Source organism: Vanacampus margaritifer, chromosome 18 (assembly GCF_051991255.1).
Source record: "Vanacampus margaritifer isolate UIUO_Vmar chromosome 18, RoL_Vmar_1.0, whole genome shotgun sequence".
In the NCBI taxonomy this organism is placed as follows: domain Eukaryota; kingdom Metazoa; phylum Chordata; class Actinopteri; order Syngnathiformes; family Syngnathidae; genus Vanacampus; species Vanacampus margaritifer.
This window is the reverse complement of record NC_135449.1, coordinates 8,757,368-8,774,653: the sequence shown is the minus strand read 5'-3', so window position 1 is coordinate 8,774,653 and position 17,286 is coordinate 8,757,368. Positions and strand designations below refer to the sequence as shown.

Below are 17,286 nucleotides of genomic sequence, written 5' to 3'. Positions count from 1 at the left end.
ATGAACTGTAATTATAGCAACAACAAAAAACCCATCTATGTCTATTAATTATTTATTTATTTCTTGTTTTGTGAATTGTAGTTTAGTTTATTACATAATACTTAATGTGCTGTTTTTTTATTTAAATTTTGCACTCCACAAAAAAAAAATTAAACGAAAAATCCAAAACTATTTTAAACCCTGCTCAGGACATTTTTTTTTATATAGCAGAGACAACAAGTACGACACCATTTTATATTCATTATAATGGGAGATAAAATGCATTCTCTTCACTCACTACTCAACCTGCCGCGATTTGGGTTTTTAATAAAGTCCGACTTTCCAGCATGGGCCAATGGATCATTAGATGAAACAAACGTCGCCGTTTCAGTTGCACGACTGTTTTGGAATGTCTGGCAAATAAATGCTATTCAATGTTTCATTTTGTTTTTTGTTAAGACAATTTATTTGAATCCATAAAACCTTAAAATAAAAACAGTAACATTTGTTTTGGTGTGCTGGTACAAAAAAAGATCATAGTAAAATAGGTATGTATCAATTATCATCATTGTGATAATTTGGAATTGTTATCTTTTGAAAGGCCATCAATGTATTGAAGTTAAATGTCATACTTGAAAGTGAAAGCAACTCAAAAGCAGCACTGCACAATTCAGAGTCACCAATATTGCAATTTACCGTAAAAACAATGTAGCCAGTTTAAATTCTTCCAGCTAAAACAAAGACCCATCTGATTTACACGTTTTGTTGATCCCAGGATCCTCACATTATCGTCTATTCTTAGCTTCTCCTTACCATTAATTTTAATTTCACTTTTCTTTATTATACTCTACACATTGAAGCATTCTTATTGCTATTCAGATATTTATCATTCAAACTACTGATGATTTTTTTTTTTTTTTACTTAGTGGGTGCCAGTTTGATACAAGTGAGCTCAATAGACAACATTTTACAGTAATTACTTTCAAGACAATCATAGATAAGATAAAGCAAAACATAATAGAAATATATATAGCGAGCGACCCACAAGTGCAAGTGGTGTGGTGGAAAGCATAATGTCACAGCGGCGAGCGAGCACGTGGAAGAAGGAAAAGGTTACCATCGCAACGGGATACCGTCCGCACCGCCGTTCAACCCCCGCCAAGACACACACACACATACATACATACACGAGGACATACCTTGAGCCATGTGTGTGTGGACCTTTAAGCTAGCACGCCGCCCAGGTCGCAACAGCTAACGAGAACCAGCACCGCAAGCATCCAGTTTCACGGGAGGGTCGCATAACTATTAAATGTCATCTCAGTCGCAATAAACGTGAAAATGAATAAACCAAGGGGCTCGTATTTTACAAGAAGACGTGGCACGCTAATTAATTCAATTAAGCCAAATGAAAACAAACTGTGATGTGACGTTATCGTGCTTCCTTCGGCGTCATGGCTTTATTGTATACGACAGCTAGCGGAAGACCGCCACTAGCGACACTCACATTTTAGTGCTTTTTATAGCAATCCCAAAAATGGACAATCTTTAATTTGACCATCTTGGAAAACGCAGGATTTATGGACAGTATTCATTTCCTGAAAATATGTTGTAGTATGTAAGGATATACATATTTATTTCAATAACTTAGACTACAGTAGAAGAGTTCATTTATTTTAGTCGTTCAACTTGACCAGATGCTAACAGATTGCTAACCCTGAAACTGCTAGCTAGCGGTGGAGTTCCTATGAATTTTCCCAAATATGTCATTTGGATTAGTTTTCACAATTACAATTCCAACCTACCTTCTTTCTATATTACAAACCACTTTGACTGCATCTTATTATCATATTGATTGAACTCCAACTCCAGAATCCGATGAGCTCTTAAGAGAAGCCATTAGCCTTGCGGAATGAGTTTCACTTTTTAAAATGAACAATGAAATAAAAATGTATTCAAGCTTGTACGGAAGATATAAGACAGCACGTCGCACTGACAACGGGGCTCAGTTGTCAAATAACAACGCGGAGCAGCTGTTGTTGGTGCAGCAAGTGAGAGTCCATTAGCCAGACTGCCTCTTCCAATTTTTATGTAAGCGCACGTGTGTGTATGTGTGTATCAATCATCACCGCCTTGGGAGGATTATCCGAGCAAGGTGAAGCTCAGGCGGAATTTTAAGAAGGCAGAGGGGCGGCGCATATTTTGCTAAGAAGGCTCATTATAAAATAAATAAATAAATAAATAAAAATAGCATTATTACGAGGCCAGTGTGGCGTCTAATGAGACCGGCGCTCCATCGGCAAATGGAAGGAGGAACGTGAAAGGAATTCTTGTGCGTCCGTCTGGATTTTAAACTAACAAAACAGTCTGGCACGTCCACCCTCACTTGGAAAGAACATTATGGGGCGACTATATGGAGATTTGTATGTTCTGGTCAATATGTATTCCCACAAAAACAAACAGTGACCTCATGCCCATTGATTTGTCACAATTCTTAAATATTACAAAGTGGAATTTTTAGGTATCCAAGCCTTGGCAGAGGTCAGCGCTTGACTATGTGACGTTCTAGTAGTAGATTTTAGTAAAATACTCTCTTTTACTCGCGGCTAGAAATGGTGACTGAACAGTGATCTTTTACTGTTGATTCCTGAGGGTCTGCGCTCTGGTGACTCGGCAGTATTAGCACTCGCGGCGGCGTGTAAGATAACGAAGCCTTGCGCCGCGCTCTTGTGAGTGACATTCAAATTGCAGTTTCTCAGATCTAAGTGTGTGAAGTGGACCCTTTGCTCGCAGACGGAAATGGGGATTGAACTGCGCTCTTTTGTGGCTGGGTCCTTAAGAGTCGGTGCTTTCATGACTCAGCAGTTTTAAGGCGTGCGCGGTAGACGCAGACATGTTAAGGCTAACTTTGCCTTGGCGGAGATCTACGCTCGGCGAGTATAGTTTCTTGCAGCACGTCTGAAAATACAGACTATTCATAGTCGGTCCTTGCCGGTTGATGTGACAAGGCAGTATTAAGATGCTTAGACAGCAGACAATGACGTGTTGAGTTTTGCTTTGCCTTGGCAGAGGTCTGCATTGAGTGACATTCTCGTATGTTTTTGTACCGCACGCCTTTTTACTCGCAGCTGCAAATGGGGATTTAATACTGATCCTTTGTGATGGTTTCTTTAGAGTCTGCGGATGTGTTTAGGATTGCTGAGCCTTGGTGGAGGTCTGCGCTCGACCGGGTGAGATTCTCAATCTCTCGCGACAGTTAGCGAAATGAAGGCTGGATTCATGGTGTGAAATGGGGATTGAACTGCAGTCTTTTGTAGCTTGACTTGAATCCCTTAGGGTCTGTGCGCACGTGACTCAGCAGAATTAAGATGAAATGTGGACGTGTTTAAGTTAGCTTAGCATTGGCGCGAATTTGCATTCGACTGGGTGGCGTTCCTAAGGCAGTTACTTGTTGCACCGTCTGTGAAATGCACCATTCACGCGCAACCAGGTTGAAGCGATCTTTCGTGGCTGGATTCCTCATGGTGTGAGCTCTCGTGACTCAGCACTTATTAAGTTTGGTTGTGTTTAGGTTTGCTTAGCCTTGGCCGACGCCTGCGCTTGACTAAGTGCAATTCTAAATGCGGCATTATCTCTTACCGACTTGATCCGCAGTCGTAAGTGAGGATTTAACAGCGGTCTGATTCCGTAGGGTCCGGGCGCTCATGACTCAGCAGAATTAGCACCGCGTCTGTTGTGATAACTTTTTGTCATCTCTCAAGGTGTGAACATCAACCGCGCTCGCCGGCGGAGGAGTTTCAGGAAGCGGCAGGCGCATAACTTGCCAAGGGCCGGACATGATACCGACGCCTAATAATAGCGAGGCTCACTTGACCTCCAGCTTGAGTAAAGCTCGGCGCCGTGCGTGCGCGCGGCCAATGTTTATCCCCTTCGGGCCTGCTGAAACCCGAGGACCACGCCCTTCTTGTCACTGGACAGGATCTCGAGAAGACAAGGGAGCGAAAGCAGAGCCGATTAGCGAGCCGCGGCGGGTTAGCGGGGCGATGGTGGCGCCGCCGACCAGACGGACGCAGCCCTGAAATGATGGCGCAATCGTGCCGGCGGCAGGCAGAGCAGCGCCGAATGCTAATGCCGGTGTCATCGCGCAGGCCCGAAAGCCTCGGACACGCTTGGACGAGCGCGCACGCACCTTTTGTGTGCGTGCGCGCTCGTGGTGCTTTTCTGTGGTGCACCGAACCCACTCCTCTGTTTTGTAAGCAAACCTCTCTCAGGGTTATTAATAGCACACTGCAGGGGCTGCTAAACGCCAAGGTAACGTAGTAACTTCATTTGGGTGAATAGAGGGTAGATGGAGGGTGCTCCTGAATGTTACAAAATAAAACTCTGACATAACAGAATCTTTTGAGTCGCGAGCAGACTGCACTTTAAGTCGCTCAAGAGTCTTTTGAGAGAGAAAACTCAAGCCAGGTTGATGGTCTTTTATTTTTCCCGAAAGCGCAGTTGGCCCGTACTCAAGAGCTCTAAAAAAACGTTTTTATGTTGGCTTTTAGGCCACAGTTTAGTGCAAACAGATGATAACCGATTTTCTCTCTGAGATCATTTGCGTTTTTTCTTACAGCACTTTCCCCACAAATGGCTTTTCTTCATGTTTCTGATTGGCTCAGAGATCGGTTTACTTTAGCTTTGGCTAGCACTCGATAACTTTGCTAGCGACTTTTACATGTGATTGGAACTGATCGAGATCATAAAGGCAATTCTTTAAGTTACAAAAGTCAATTAATTGACTGCAGTTTTTTTTTTTTTGTATTGAGATATATTTGGAGAAAGTGAGGCAAGACAAAGACCAGACGCTAACAGATCACTAACCCTGACACCAAGCGGGCTTCTAATGCCCTCTTCTGTAAATCTGTAAAGGACAACTTCTAGAATGAATCTTTGATTATTCCTGATTAGTGTTCCATTCCCTTTTCCGGAGATGGCTTTCTTGACATTTCTGTTACGCTAAGAGCCCTCTTGACAAATGTGTTTTCCTCTTGACTTTTACTTGTAGATGTAATTAGTGGGCGATATTTTTGGGCACGCTGAGAGAAGTGTTATTACAGCGAGCAGATGCTAAAAGATGTCTAATATCAACTTTTCATAGTTTTAAGAGGAAAACTACAACTTCTAAGTAGAGTGCAGCTTCAGCTACCGTCGATTATTCCCGATGATTGTTTGTTCCGAGATGGCTTTCTTCAAGTTCCTGATTGGCAACGAGGTCTGTTTTGGCTTTGACTTGCTCTGGGCTGCTTTTAAGATTTTCTTCAGATGCAAAAATACCGGACACAGTTATAGACGCTAACGGAAGCTAACGCAGCTATTCGACAACAACTTGGTACGCAAACGCCTTCCTGAACTGGTCGTCATCAGCAAGTCGGGAGTGGATGCCGAGCGGCGGAGGCAGGCGATGACGTCTGGCTGCTGTTATTGAGACATTTTGTTCCGTTCGTTCAACAGCAGCTCGTCGGGGGCCCCCCTGGGGACATGCTAGCGAGAGGCGAGCAGCCTGCAGTAACGCAGCCGGGGGAAGTGGGCAACCACATCCCCCAACACCCCACAAAAACACTACCCCCCCTCCCCCCTCCCCTCCTTCCCACCTGACAACTTTAAGCTATTTATGCAAGCATATGGTACATAGTCTGATGCTATGCTGGGAAAAGTGCATCATTAGCCGCCCACAGCTTGTACTTAGACACACACACACACACACACTCAAAAGACAATTGAACGCTCACCCACGCTAACGCATGAACACACAAAAACAAAACAAAAAAATTACACTTGATCGCAACGCTTGATTCGCAGCTCCTCCACAGCCTACGTTAGCGTCATTAGCGCCCCATCGACAAGTGCATCAAATCACTTCCCGTCAGCCCGGCGTCACATGACCCGCGGCGGCGGCGGCGGCGACCCTGACGAGTGTGCGGCGGTCGCTCACCATTCTCAACAGGAGCGGTCCCGCATTCCCAGAGGCTGGGCGAGCTGGAGGTCCTTCCGGAGCGGGCGAGAAAAAAGTCTAGCGAGGTGGGAAAGGGGTGGGGGGGGGGGTCCTCTTATCTCAGGGAAGGGGGTGAGGCGGGAGCGGTATCTCCTCAGGTTTTGTGCGCCGATGCTGCACTCGAGTAAGCGATACGGCGGCGATGGGAGGAGTGAGAGGAAGAGCGAGAAGGCGGTTTGCGTCTGGGTGGAGGGGGCGGTGATGGTGCTGCTGGTGGGAGGGTACCACAGAGGTGACACCCCAGCCTACCAGGTAACCTTCACCCTCCCGGAAAAATACGAAGCGATGCGGCAGGCTGAAGGAAGCGAGCGGCTGTCCGCCGACCGCCGCGTCTTTTCGCGTCGTTATGGACGGAGCGGCAACACGAGCCCGGGTCCTTCCGATGGATGAATGGCGCAGTGCTGCTGTTGTCATGGCAACCAGCGAGCAGAAAAGGAGGGGGAGGAAAAAGGGTGGGAATGGAGAGCGGGAAAGAAAATGGCATAATAATAAAAAAAGAAAAAATGGAGACGAGGGTGGGAGGAGAGTTGTTATTAAAAAGGCGCGCGGTTTAGCAGCTGACGGACACGCGGGATCACAAAGGGGATGATTTTCTTGGGTTATTAATGAAAAGCCGCAGCGAGCGCCTCCCCGCCGGCTCTGCGTCTCCTTGTTTTACCCTTGAAAGTGCAGCCATCTTTTACGGCTATTCAGTGCCAAAAGCAGCACTTTTTGTTTTTCCATTTTAATCATCTCCATCAGTCACGTTATTTCCCTAAAGAGTTTTAACACTGAATGACAACTCATAATTGTCAAATGAGTTTCAGAATGTCGGTCAGTCTCGTCAACGTACGGTACACACGCATCATAATACACACATTTGTAGCTGAACTCCGCGGTGTGACACGACAGCGAGCGTGTGTTGTCAACGATATGCAGCGTTAAGACGGCGAGAGGCGGCTGGCGCTTTAGTCACCAGCGGGCTGCGGGTGTGCGTGATAAATTTGAAATAATCCACAGAATCGCTTCTCATAAAAGATCCGCTGGCGGGGAATATAATCTTGGAATTCTAGATGATAAATTCTGACCTTTCGGAAAAACGTTGTTTGGATTTGCTGTCGCATGGCTAAGCATCAAAGGCGACGCCCACTTTGTACAGTGTGGGCGAAAATCCTTTGCAATTTATCACGGCCCGTTTATCTGTCTGCTATCGCTGATTCTAATTTAGGCTTGTTTTGGCTTGGAGGAGTCAGTTAAAGTCAACAAGCTTTAGGATTGGACAAAAAAACAACTTTTCACCAAGATGGCCGATTACCTGTTCATTTTAGGGTCTTGATCTTGTCATAATTGACAAACACACAAGATGGTGATGATGATGATGATGGCGGTGAAAAAAGGCACTTCTATTGACTAAGGTAAAATAAATAAATAAATAAACAAACTTATGTTTTTGCAAATCTTCAAAGTTATTCAATAAACATAATATTAAGACATGTCAACAAGTTAGAAGTAGGGCTGCTCCATTATGGAAAAAATAATAATCACGATTATTTTGGCAATAATTTAAATCATGATTATTCAAACGATTATGCTTTTGTTACAAAACAAGAAAATGTTTAAACATTTAAACTTATTAAGACGAATAAAATTATTTGAAACATTAGAATTATGTAAGTTCCTTTTGGACCAAACAAGATTTATTAAATTAATCATTTTAAAATAAAAAAGTGCACATATATAAATAAATAAAAAAACCTCAAAATTTGTATTAAAAATCATTTATTTTTGTTTACAATTATGCCCATTTTGTAATTGTGTAGCGTAATAAATAAAATTTTAAATTGTAATTGAACTTCGATTAATTGTCGTAGTTAGAAGTTGGAATTGTTGTTTTTTTTTATTATAACCCCAATATTTCATTCTCTTTTACTGAGAATGGACATTGGCTCCAAATATCGGTTACTTGCCTCCTTGACTACTAATAATCGGTATCAGCTACTATCAGCCCTGGAAAAACTAAACAAAAAAGAAAAGGAATCACTCCATCTGTATTATAGGGCATGTGATGTGACCTCGATGAAGCCGGTGGCGATGGCTATTGTTATCCTTTTGAGAAACTCTCACTCTACACTATAGGAATTTTACCAAGAATGAAAAAAAGAATTACCTTCAGTCGATCAGTGAATCAAGCGGCTCCATCAATACAGTAAAGGTGTCGGAATGGTTACAGTCCCACTCTTATAATGAGCCATTGTTGCAGACTAAAAATAGCCAGTGTGGGGGATCTGTGCAAAGCCGGTGAGAACATATGATGTCACAAAGTAGGAGCCACACAAAGCTCAATACTAGAATCAGAAAGGGCTTTAGTGTCTGGATTTTGTATGTTACTTTCAAATATGGACGCCTTCTTAAAATAATCGCTTAAGTCATTTTTCCCCCCAGATTTTTCAGGAAACACAAATAATTGAACCATTTGCATCGTGAGGATATGATTTAGGCAAAAAATAATAATTTTGCCCCAAAAATTACTTAGGCAACTATTTTAAGAGATATGAGAAGCTCAGGGAAGCACCAGGTGATAAATATAATAATTGATGTTATTATAATTGCTATGGGAAAGAACAAAAATTTGAAGGAAAACAAATGAGCAGGGATTTAAAACAAATAATAATACAGTTTGAATTACACAAAAATTTGGGTTTTATTTATTTCTATCTTTTATCATTTTTACATTATCGATTACAAGGCTTTTCAAACAAAATGCAATGTAAAAAAAAATATATATATATATATATATATAAGTGCCAAATCAAGCCTTTGATATTGTGGATACGTTATGCCTACTTTTTTTTTTTCTTTCCTTTACTTTTTGGTAAAATAATTGCCAAAATAATTGTTTTAAAACAAATCTGTGTTGACCGAGGCTAAGATGCCTTGAATCAATTTGCAAGAAATTTCCACTTTTCTTCCCGCCGGTTCAAGAATTCTACCTTGTAGACTTACTAATGTTTTTTTTTTCTAAAAGACTTTCCTAAGCATCCACAAACATGAACGAAATAACGGAGCGAGACTGAGGGGTGAACTGCGGCCTTTTGACGTCAGAGCACACATACGCACGCAAGCATTTGGCGCCGTCACGCTGTGCGGGACGTGGCGCCGAGTTGGATTAATTAAAGGGTGACAAAGCCCGGAGAGACGGAATGAAACGTGTTTGCTGTGTTGATGAGTTGAGCAACGAAGGACAAATGAAGCTCAAGCAAAGTCTATATTGTCTTCAATTCCAAAAGGTGTCCCAATACTTTTGTCCAAGAGATCCCATCATCCATACCATACAGCACATCAATTGTACATATGTGTTGGAATTTAAATAGAATTTAAAACCTGGGGGGAAAAAAATGCACTCTTTGTTTGTTACCAACACAAAAAAAAATAAGTCAAGTGCACAGAAGAGATGACACATCAAAGGCGACCAACTCTGCAAAGCTAAAAATACAAAGCGCTGAAACGACGCTCTACCATGAGAGAAGGCGGCGACGCGTCATTTTAATTGGACAACACGACAACAAAAAAACGCATCCACGCTCCTCCAGCTGATCAAAGAGTCCCAAAATTATGATTCATCTGCCAGGAAACCATAAACAGGCCATCAAAATTCTATGATAGGAAAATAAATAAACCTATTTAGCCCAATAACCTTCCTTTTGTGTTTGTAGATCTCTATGACTTGCTCCTTTGATTGTTTAATCGCTATTATAATTTTTTTTAATAATAGTATAAATAGTATGTGACAAGCTGAATGTCACAACAACAACAACAGCAGCAGCAATTTTACCCTAAAATTGTGCTAGATGAAAAAAATGAGATTTTTACAGGTCAATTTGACTCTCAGCATTGAGCTAAAAAGGGGAAATCAGCATCCATCATTGTGTGCCGAATCACAGCCTCCATGTTTTGGCGCACCCTAGTGGCCGACTATGAAACGACACCTCAAAAACCAAATCAAATCCGAGAGCAAATCACACAGCATACCCCAAACCTTATTCAGGGGAAAAAAAAGTGCAGAGTCATGCTCCGCCGTCTCACCCGTGAGCTTCTTGACGGCCTGCAGCCGGACGCCGAGCGCCTGGTGGCCGAGCAGCGGCGACGAGGGCAGCGAGCGCGACACGCCCTCCATGATGCGAATGTGCTGGACGCCCTCGGCCATGGAGAGCGGCGGAGGCGGCGGGAAGGCGGAGTAGTAGTCCGCCTCGAAGGCGCAGTCGCCGTCTAAGCTGCCACCTGCGGGACGAATGACGAATAAAAAAAAAATCTGATACTGATGGAAGGAGTGGCAGAAATGGCGGCCTAAGACTTTAGCACGCCACTGCTAATGTGATCGTTCTGACATGACTGCTAAGAGTAGAAACAGAAAAAAAAAAGTATTTTAGTCTCCGATGTGATGCGATAATGACACGTTTAGGCCGCGTCGTGACTCCAAACAAACAAACGCCCACATGGGTTCGACATGTTCCAAACACGTACAAGGACGAGGAAAAAACATGGGAGGAGGGGGGTTGCTTGAGGTAATTACTGGAAACGTTTCCTGCCGACTGCTGATAAACTCTCCAGAAATCACAAGAAGATCAACATTCTCATTAACTTCAATAGTGTACAGTAAATTTATATATACTTACCTTTTCTGCCACTGACTATTCTTGCTGCTGAATAATATCTGTCACTTCAAAGACAAATTATAAAAATAAAAAAAATGTTTGTCTAACTGCACCATCTGATTTGGCCGATAAAAGTCAACTTTATCAACACATTTTTGTGGCGGGCAACAATGTTGACTACTGTTGTTGCTGATAAACATCTACAAGCGCACTCACTTCAAAGGAGGATTTAGAAGGTCAATATTTTCTCATGAAACGCCATCTTCAGTCGGCAGATTTGCGCTATTAAGTCAACTTTATGGACACGTTTTTTTTTCAATTTAATTCTACATTCAACACTGGTGACTATTCTTGCTGTTGATAAACATCTCCGGTGCAATGCTGCTGACTATTAATCCTGCTAATAAACGTCTACAGCAGTCCTACTTTAAAATAAAAATCCGAAGATGATCAATCTATCATCTTCAGTAGGTTAACTATTTGGGCTACAAACTTTAGATGTTTTATTTTTTTTTGTTGATGCATGCAATGCTGCTGATAAACATCTACACGATTCAAACTTCAGAGGAAAATCACATTAGTACTGTCACTATCAAATATTTTTAGACTCGATTAATCTATTGATTTATTCAATCGATTAATGGACTAATCTAATTCATTTTAATTTTGCATTAAAGTGCATTACAAAAGCACCCCCCCCCCCCACCCCCCGATTACTGTTTATTAACCAGTGAGTGGTGTTTATTTCTTACTTCATATTCGTATAGTGATTTCGGAAAAAAAAAAGGGGATTGATGTTGTACTATGTTACCGGTTCCAGATGTTTGCAAATGTCTTATTTTGATTAAACACAGAAGATAATCAGTCTTCGTTCATGAAAGACTACAGAAATCAATAAGTTTTAAAAAAAAAAATTTTTATGCTAGAGCATACCGAAGGCTTTGATGCAGCCTCTGAAGTCAAGAGTACGCTTGAAGCAAGGGTAGTTATTACTAAAACGGCCAGCGGGTGGCAGCAGAGTTCGATTCGATTCAATTCCAATTTTTGGGTCTGTGATTCGATTAAGAACGATTTTTTTATTAGCAACTATTGATTGACAATGATTTTTGCTTCAATTTATAGATGTTCAAGGAATCGTAATGATCTACTCCAGTCTGACTCGCTAATGCTAATTAGCACGCTACTCGCTACTTTTTTTTTTATTGGAATAACTTGATCGTGACTTTTGCCTTCGACTCTCTAATGTGGCTACCACTTAACAGTGTATTAGACCGCGTGGAACCACACTGCCCCTCAGTGGCCAAACCGGGTACAACATGAACAGCGCTCCAAATAAAGGCACACACAGACAAAGGCAAGACAGTATAAAATAATTTGAATAAAATAAGATTTTTGGGACATTTAAAATCCATTCTGAATCGTACTAAATGAGAATCATGATACTTATGAGAATGGATTTTCTTGGCACACCGTTAATAAATGTAATGTTTCAAAGGTGTGCTTACCTTGACCGAAGTGGCTCAAGTGAGGATCTAGACCGGGCGAGCGGGGGTCTCCCAGGTCCTCGCTCCCGCCATCTGTGAAGGACGAGCACAAAGAATAGGACAGCGAGTGAGCGCGGTGGTGCAGTCGAGCCACACGCTCGTCCCCGACCATCCACAAGTGGGACCTCAAGACCCCCAGCAGGCTGCTGACACACAGGCCCTCCACGCCCTTCCTGCCGGGGCCCGTGCGGCCCCTGACGGTGGCGAAGGTGGAGCGTGCCGCCAAGCTCCACTTATTCCTCCTCCTCCTCCTCCTGCCCGCCATCATCTGAAGTCTGATATCGCCAGAGAAACAGTGGGCGACTCCCAGCTGGGATCAACATACAGTTTGCAATATGAGGATCAATGACGCCCTGAGGGAGCGCGCAGCCGGAATTAACCACAGTGGAAAGAGAAGGGCGGGAGTATGGCTGGTCACATTGTTTGTTGTGATGAAGCACAATCATCCCAAATTAAATCGTAGCAAGCAAGCGGACGCGGATCGACAAAAATTGCTTTTGCGGTCGCTTGATGCCGAGGAGAGTTCATAAGTTCTCGTGCTGCACAAGAGAATGGAAACAAAAATGGCATATGTTGACACACCAAAAAAATGATTCCAAAAAATAATGCTACATCTGCTGGTTTCGAACTGGACTGTTTGGAAGTGGGAGAGGATGAGCATGCATAACCGGGATAACATGGAGCGGCTGTCAGTGGGGCGCGAGGACTATTAACACGTTTGTGTGACTGAAACGGCCCCACATTGATTTACTGCTGGATATAAACACAATCAGACGTCAGAATCAAGACCAGCCTGAGACGATCTGCGACAGGAAGAAAAAGACCCGCTGGCTTCGTAGCACAAGCCCTCAACTAGCTTGTGGAAACGTCGTGAAGCATCAACTAACTAGCTAGTAGCCTTCAAACAAGGACGGTAGCAAAAGGTCTGGTCACCAGCACGGCATTTGGCCTCTCTGTTGGAAAGATCAAGTTGGTCGATGGACACATTCAAATGGCCCGAGGGGGCGCGAGGATCACGTGGGTACTGGGTCAGCGTGAGTTTGACACCAATGAGCTGGGCTACAAAAAAAAAAAAAAAAAAACACACGGCAACTAGTGAGTCAAGAAGTTTCATGGATGCTGGGATCCTACACTTTTTTAAATTTTTTTATTCTATAAGCAGACTTGGTTACAAGGTTACGGAATAGAGGGTTGTAGGATTAGGGTCAGAGTTAGAGTTAGTTAGTGCTTTATAGCCTCTAAATAAAGTTACTGAGGGTATTATTGTAAACAAGATATACACAATAAAGGACAAATTATAATATTTAGGGGGTGTGAGGCAATAATTATTTTTTTATTTTAATTTTTTTTAATCGTAATTAATTGCATGACTTCAACAGTTAACTCGCAATTGGGGCAGCAGCTTTAGCAGGGGAGCCCAGACTTCTCTCTCCCCAGCCACTTCAACCAGCTCCTCCGGCAGGATCCCAAGGCGTTCTCAGGCCAGGTCGTCCCCGGGACCTCCCGCCGGTGGGACATGCCCGGAACACCTCTCCAGGGAGGTGTCCAGGAGGCATCCGAACCAGATGCCCGAGCCACCTCAAGTGGCTCCTCTCAACGTGGAGGAGCTGCGGCTCTACTCAGAGTCCCCCCCGGATAACCGAGCGTCTATCTCTAAGGGAGAGCCCGGACACTAGGGGTGTTAAAAAAAAATCGATTCGGCAATATATCGCGATATTACAGCGCGCAAGTCTCGAATCGATTCGATATGCGGTCGAATCAATTTTTAAACTTTTTTTTTTTATGGGAATATTCAACAAAACGTTTGTATACAACAGAACATGTTTACTGGATGTGATTGAAGGCTAACAAACATTTAGCAGTAAATGAAGCCAGGTCTTTGCCAATTCCGTATTTAAAAGAGAGGTGAACGAGGCTTTACGTCGTTACCGCTTTTCCTCTCTCATCCAAATCCTGCCAGGCTGGAGAATCACGTCTTTGTCGCGTATGCATCGGAGAGAGAGAAAGCGTTCATTCTTTGCCGCAGATTTCTCTGTTGTTTCGTAATCACAATGGGATGTTGTGGCATGCAGACAAGTGGCCTCTTTCAGGGGGGGGAGATAAAGGACGAGGAGGAGGAGGTAAAACCTCTGACTGTGCGAGGACAGAGACGTGTCTTCATGCCACCGCGGGACACAAGACAAAACATGTGTCGGCCTCTCCAGAAGAACACAAGTTAAGTCAGGGTGACACAATCTGCCCTCTGTGCGCTTCCTACGCCGCCGACACAACAGCGCACTCCAGTCTGCTGGCTTTTCTTTGCAGCGGTGACGGCATGGCCGTGTGTTGGGACTATTTTACACGGGGACAAGAGGAATCATTATGGGAGAAGTCGGAGCGATGTGTGAAAGGGTTAAACACTTTGTTTGACCAATTAAAAAAAAAATAAGTATGATTTTTAAATTTTTAATTTTTTTTGTTTGTTGAGTTGGCCCAATGTGATTATCGTATGATAAAGATTGGATTTTAAAAATCAAGAATGAAATATGATGTTCTTTGCTTACTTGATGTGAATCACTGCTGACTTACAGCCATATAAAAAAAGTGGGATACCTTTATTTAAATATATATTTTTTCATTTGTCTTCTTCATTTTTGAGCTATCGAATGGAGAGTTAGTATCGGCATATACTTAAATAAACTAATGATTTGGACTCTGACTTGCGTGCAAAAAGATGTGATGTGTGTGTATTCATAATATTTTTGTACTTTTCATCTAATATTTTTGTCCAAAATGAGTGTAAAATCTTTTTTATCTATACCACCAGATTTTTTTTTAATGTTTATGCATGCTTGTATTTTTCATCTTATTGTGTATCATTAACAGTGGATTTTTATGCAAACCTTTTTTGCTCTAATAAATTTATTTTTACACCAACTAATACAGTATATGCATATTTTAGTATTTTATTGTATAATGCAATGATATATTTTGTATATACTATATTTTGTATAAATTATTATCTATTTTTACAGTATTTTTATTTTTTTTTATAATATTTTGGACTTAATAAAATGTGCATTTTTATTATTAGTAGTATCTGGAAAGTCAAAAATTAGATAAATTTTTGTAGTTTTTGTATTTAATATTGCATTAATTTCTTTAAAAAAAAAACCTATATAATGTTTTTTTTATCTAATATTTTAGAGGGGTCTAATATTTTTCTTATTTTGTTTAACTTTAAAAAATATATACTAATAATCTAATATATAGACAGTATGTGTATTTTCCAATCTAATATTTTATATGTTTTACAAAAAAATAATTTTGCTTAATACTTTTAATATTTTAGTATTTCTTTTGATACTGTTGTATTTAAAAATCTATATTATAAAATGTTGTTTTAAATATTATTGTTATTATTATTAAATATTTAGTCTGATGCTTTTGCATAATTCCAATAAATAGAGGAATGGATGTCTTGATTGATAAATGACATGCATAGAATCTCAAAAGCGTCATGCCTTGATGTCTTCAATTGATGGAGGTACTAATGGACAGTACACGTACTGAATAAAGTGTGTTAGATATGTTAGATTTGATGTGTTACGGGGATGAAAAAAAAAAAAAGACTCCCACACTGCCACGGGTGGCTGAGGGAAGCTGTATCGCAAGTGGGTGGTCTTGGTTTTGAAAAGAAAATAATAAAAATAAAAAAAATGAATAGAAGCTGGCGAGGCTTCCAGCACATCACTGTGTTGTTACATCACACGCGGCAAAAATAGACACGCGGAAGGAAATGCAAGCGCGGGGAGGAAAAAAAAACAAAAAACACACAAAGATGGATGCTTTTGGTCACTTTTCTTTCAGGGTTGCTGTGACATTATGGACTTAAAATGGGGCAGCACTGTGGTTTAGTGGTTAGCATTTCTGCCTCACAGTTCTGAGGTTCGGGGTTTGAATTTCGGCTTGTGTATCATTTCTCACATATTGAAGAATCCGTATAGACAACCACATTTGTATCGTTTATAGGAAGCTAAAGCATTTACCTCGTTTTTTGTTGTTTTGAGTCATGATTGGGATGCTTGAGAATCAGAATTGGAAATTGCAGATTATTCCATAACTTCTCTTTTGGACATTTAAATGATTGTTTTTTTTTCCCCCTTCCAACCTCCTGCCTGGAATCAGAAATGTTACATGGCATCATCTCCTGCCACGCACTACGAAACGAAGCTCTCAAGACGACGCGAAGGGGAAAGCGGCGTGTGATGACGACGGCGAGCTTTAGTGGATGACGACGGGGGCATAGAGGCGAGAGTGGGATTTGACAAATAAGGAAAAGGAGAGGGAGTCGGATGGGAGGAAAAAAAAGAAGGTGCGGAGGAGGAGGAAGATGAATGGAGACGCAAACGTAACGAGAAGGCTAAGTTGGAGTTTATGAGGGCAAAAAGGCGGACTTGAGAGAGGAAGACGGATGTGGCCGAGACTAATTAGCCTGATCTCCTGCTCCTTTTGTTCTCTGCAAGTGCCTCAGTGGGCGGGTGGGAAAGGTGGTGAAAACCGTCTGCTAAACGCCATCTTGATTGTTGTGATTGTTGTTTGCGCTACGACGAGCTCCGTTTCGATTGCGAGTAGTCGTTTATGAGCTTCAAGGAACAACATTTGAAGAAAAAGTGGTTATGCTATCATGCTAAGGTATCGTCGATATCCAATGAAAACGTAGTGTCTGTTTGAATAGCGAAAGCCAGCAATTAATTGAGGCCCCCCCCCCCCAAAAAAAGGTTTATAATAGCCTACAGATGCCAAAAGATGGTGCTAGAGCGCTCATTTTGTTAAAATGAAACTTCTCAACTCAATTTGACAAAGTTCCTTGGCGCAAAAGTACTGCCTTTATTCCTTTTCAGCACAAAAACGCTTTTTTCAGCAAATGAGAGAAAAATAGAAACAAAAAAGAAACCACAAGTAGGTGAATTTGCTAAATGCAAACCACAAATATGTGAGGGCTCTTTGGTCTCTGTTTAATTTCTTGTAAAAAAAATTGAAAAAAACAATTATTTTTTCTTTATTTCTTTTATAATGCAATACATAGATAAACGAGTGATCATGAAAAAAGTAT

General features: G+C 41.8%; 1 protein-coding gene across 4 annotated transcripts in view; it reads right to left on the bottom strand.

The window, feature by feature from the left end:
* Window positions 1-17,286, bottom strand: part of tanc2b (tetratricopeptide repeat, ankyrin repeat and coiled-coil containing 2b) — a 90,765-nt gene that overhangs the window by 41,068 nt on the left and 32,411 nt on the right. For all 4 annotated transcript variants that reach the window (XM_077550374.1, XM_077550376.1, XM_077550375.1 and 1 more), the window contains exons 4-5: window positions 12,153-12,224; window positions 10,079-10,273 (exon numbers count right to left, since the gene is read on the bottom strand). In XM_077550374.1, coding sequence (XP_077406500.1) covers window positions 10,079-10,273; window positions 12,153-12,224 — 267 coding nt within the window. The remainder of the gene's footprint in view (window positions 1-10,078; window positions 10,274-12,152; window positions 12,225-17,286) is intronic.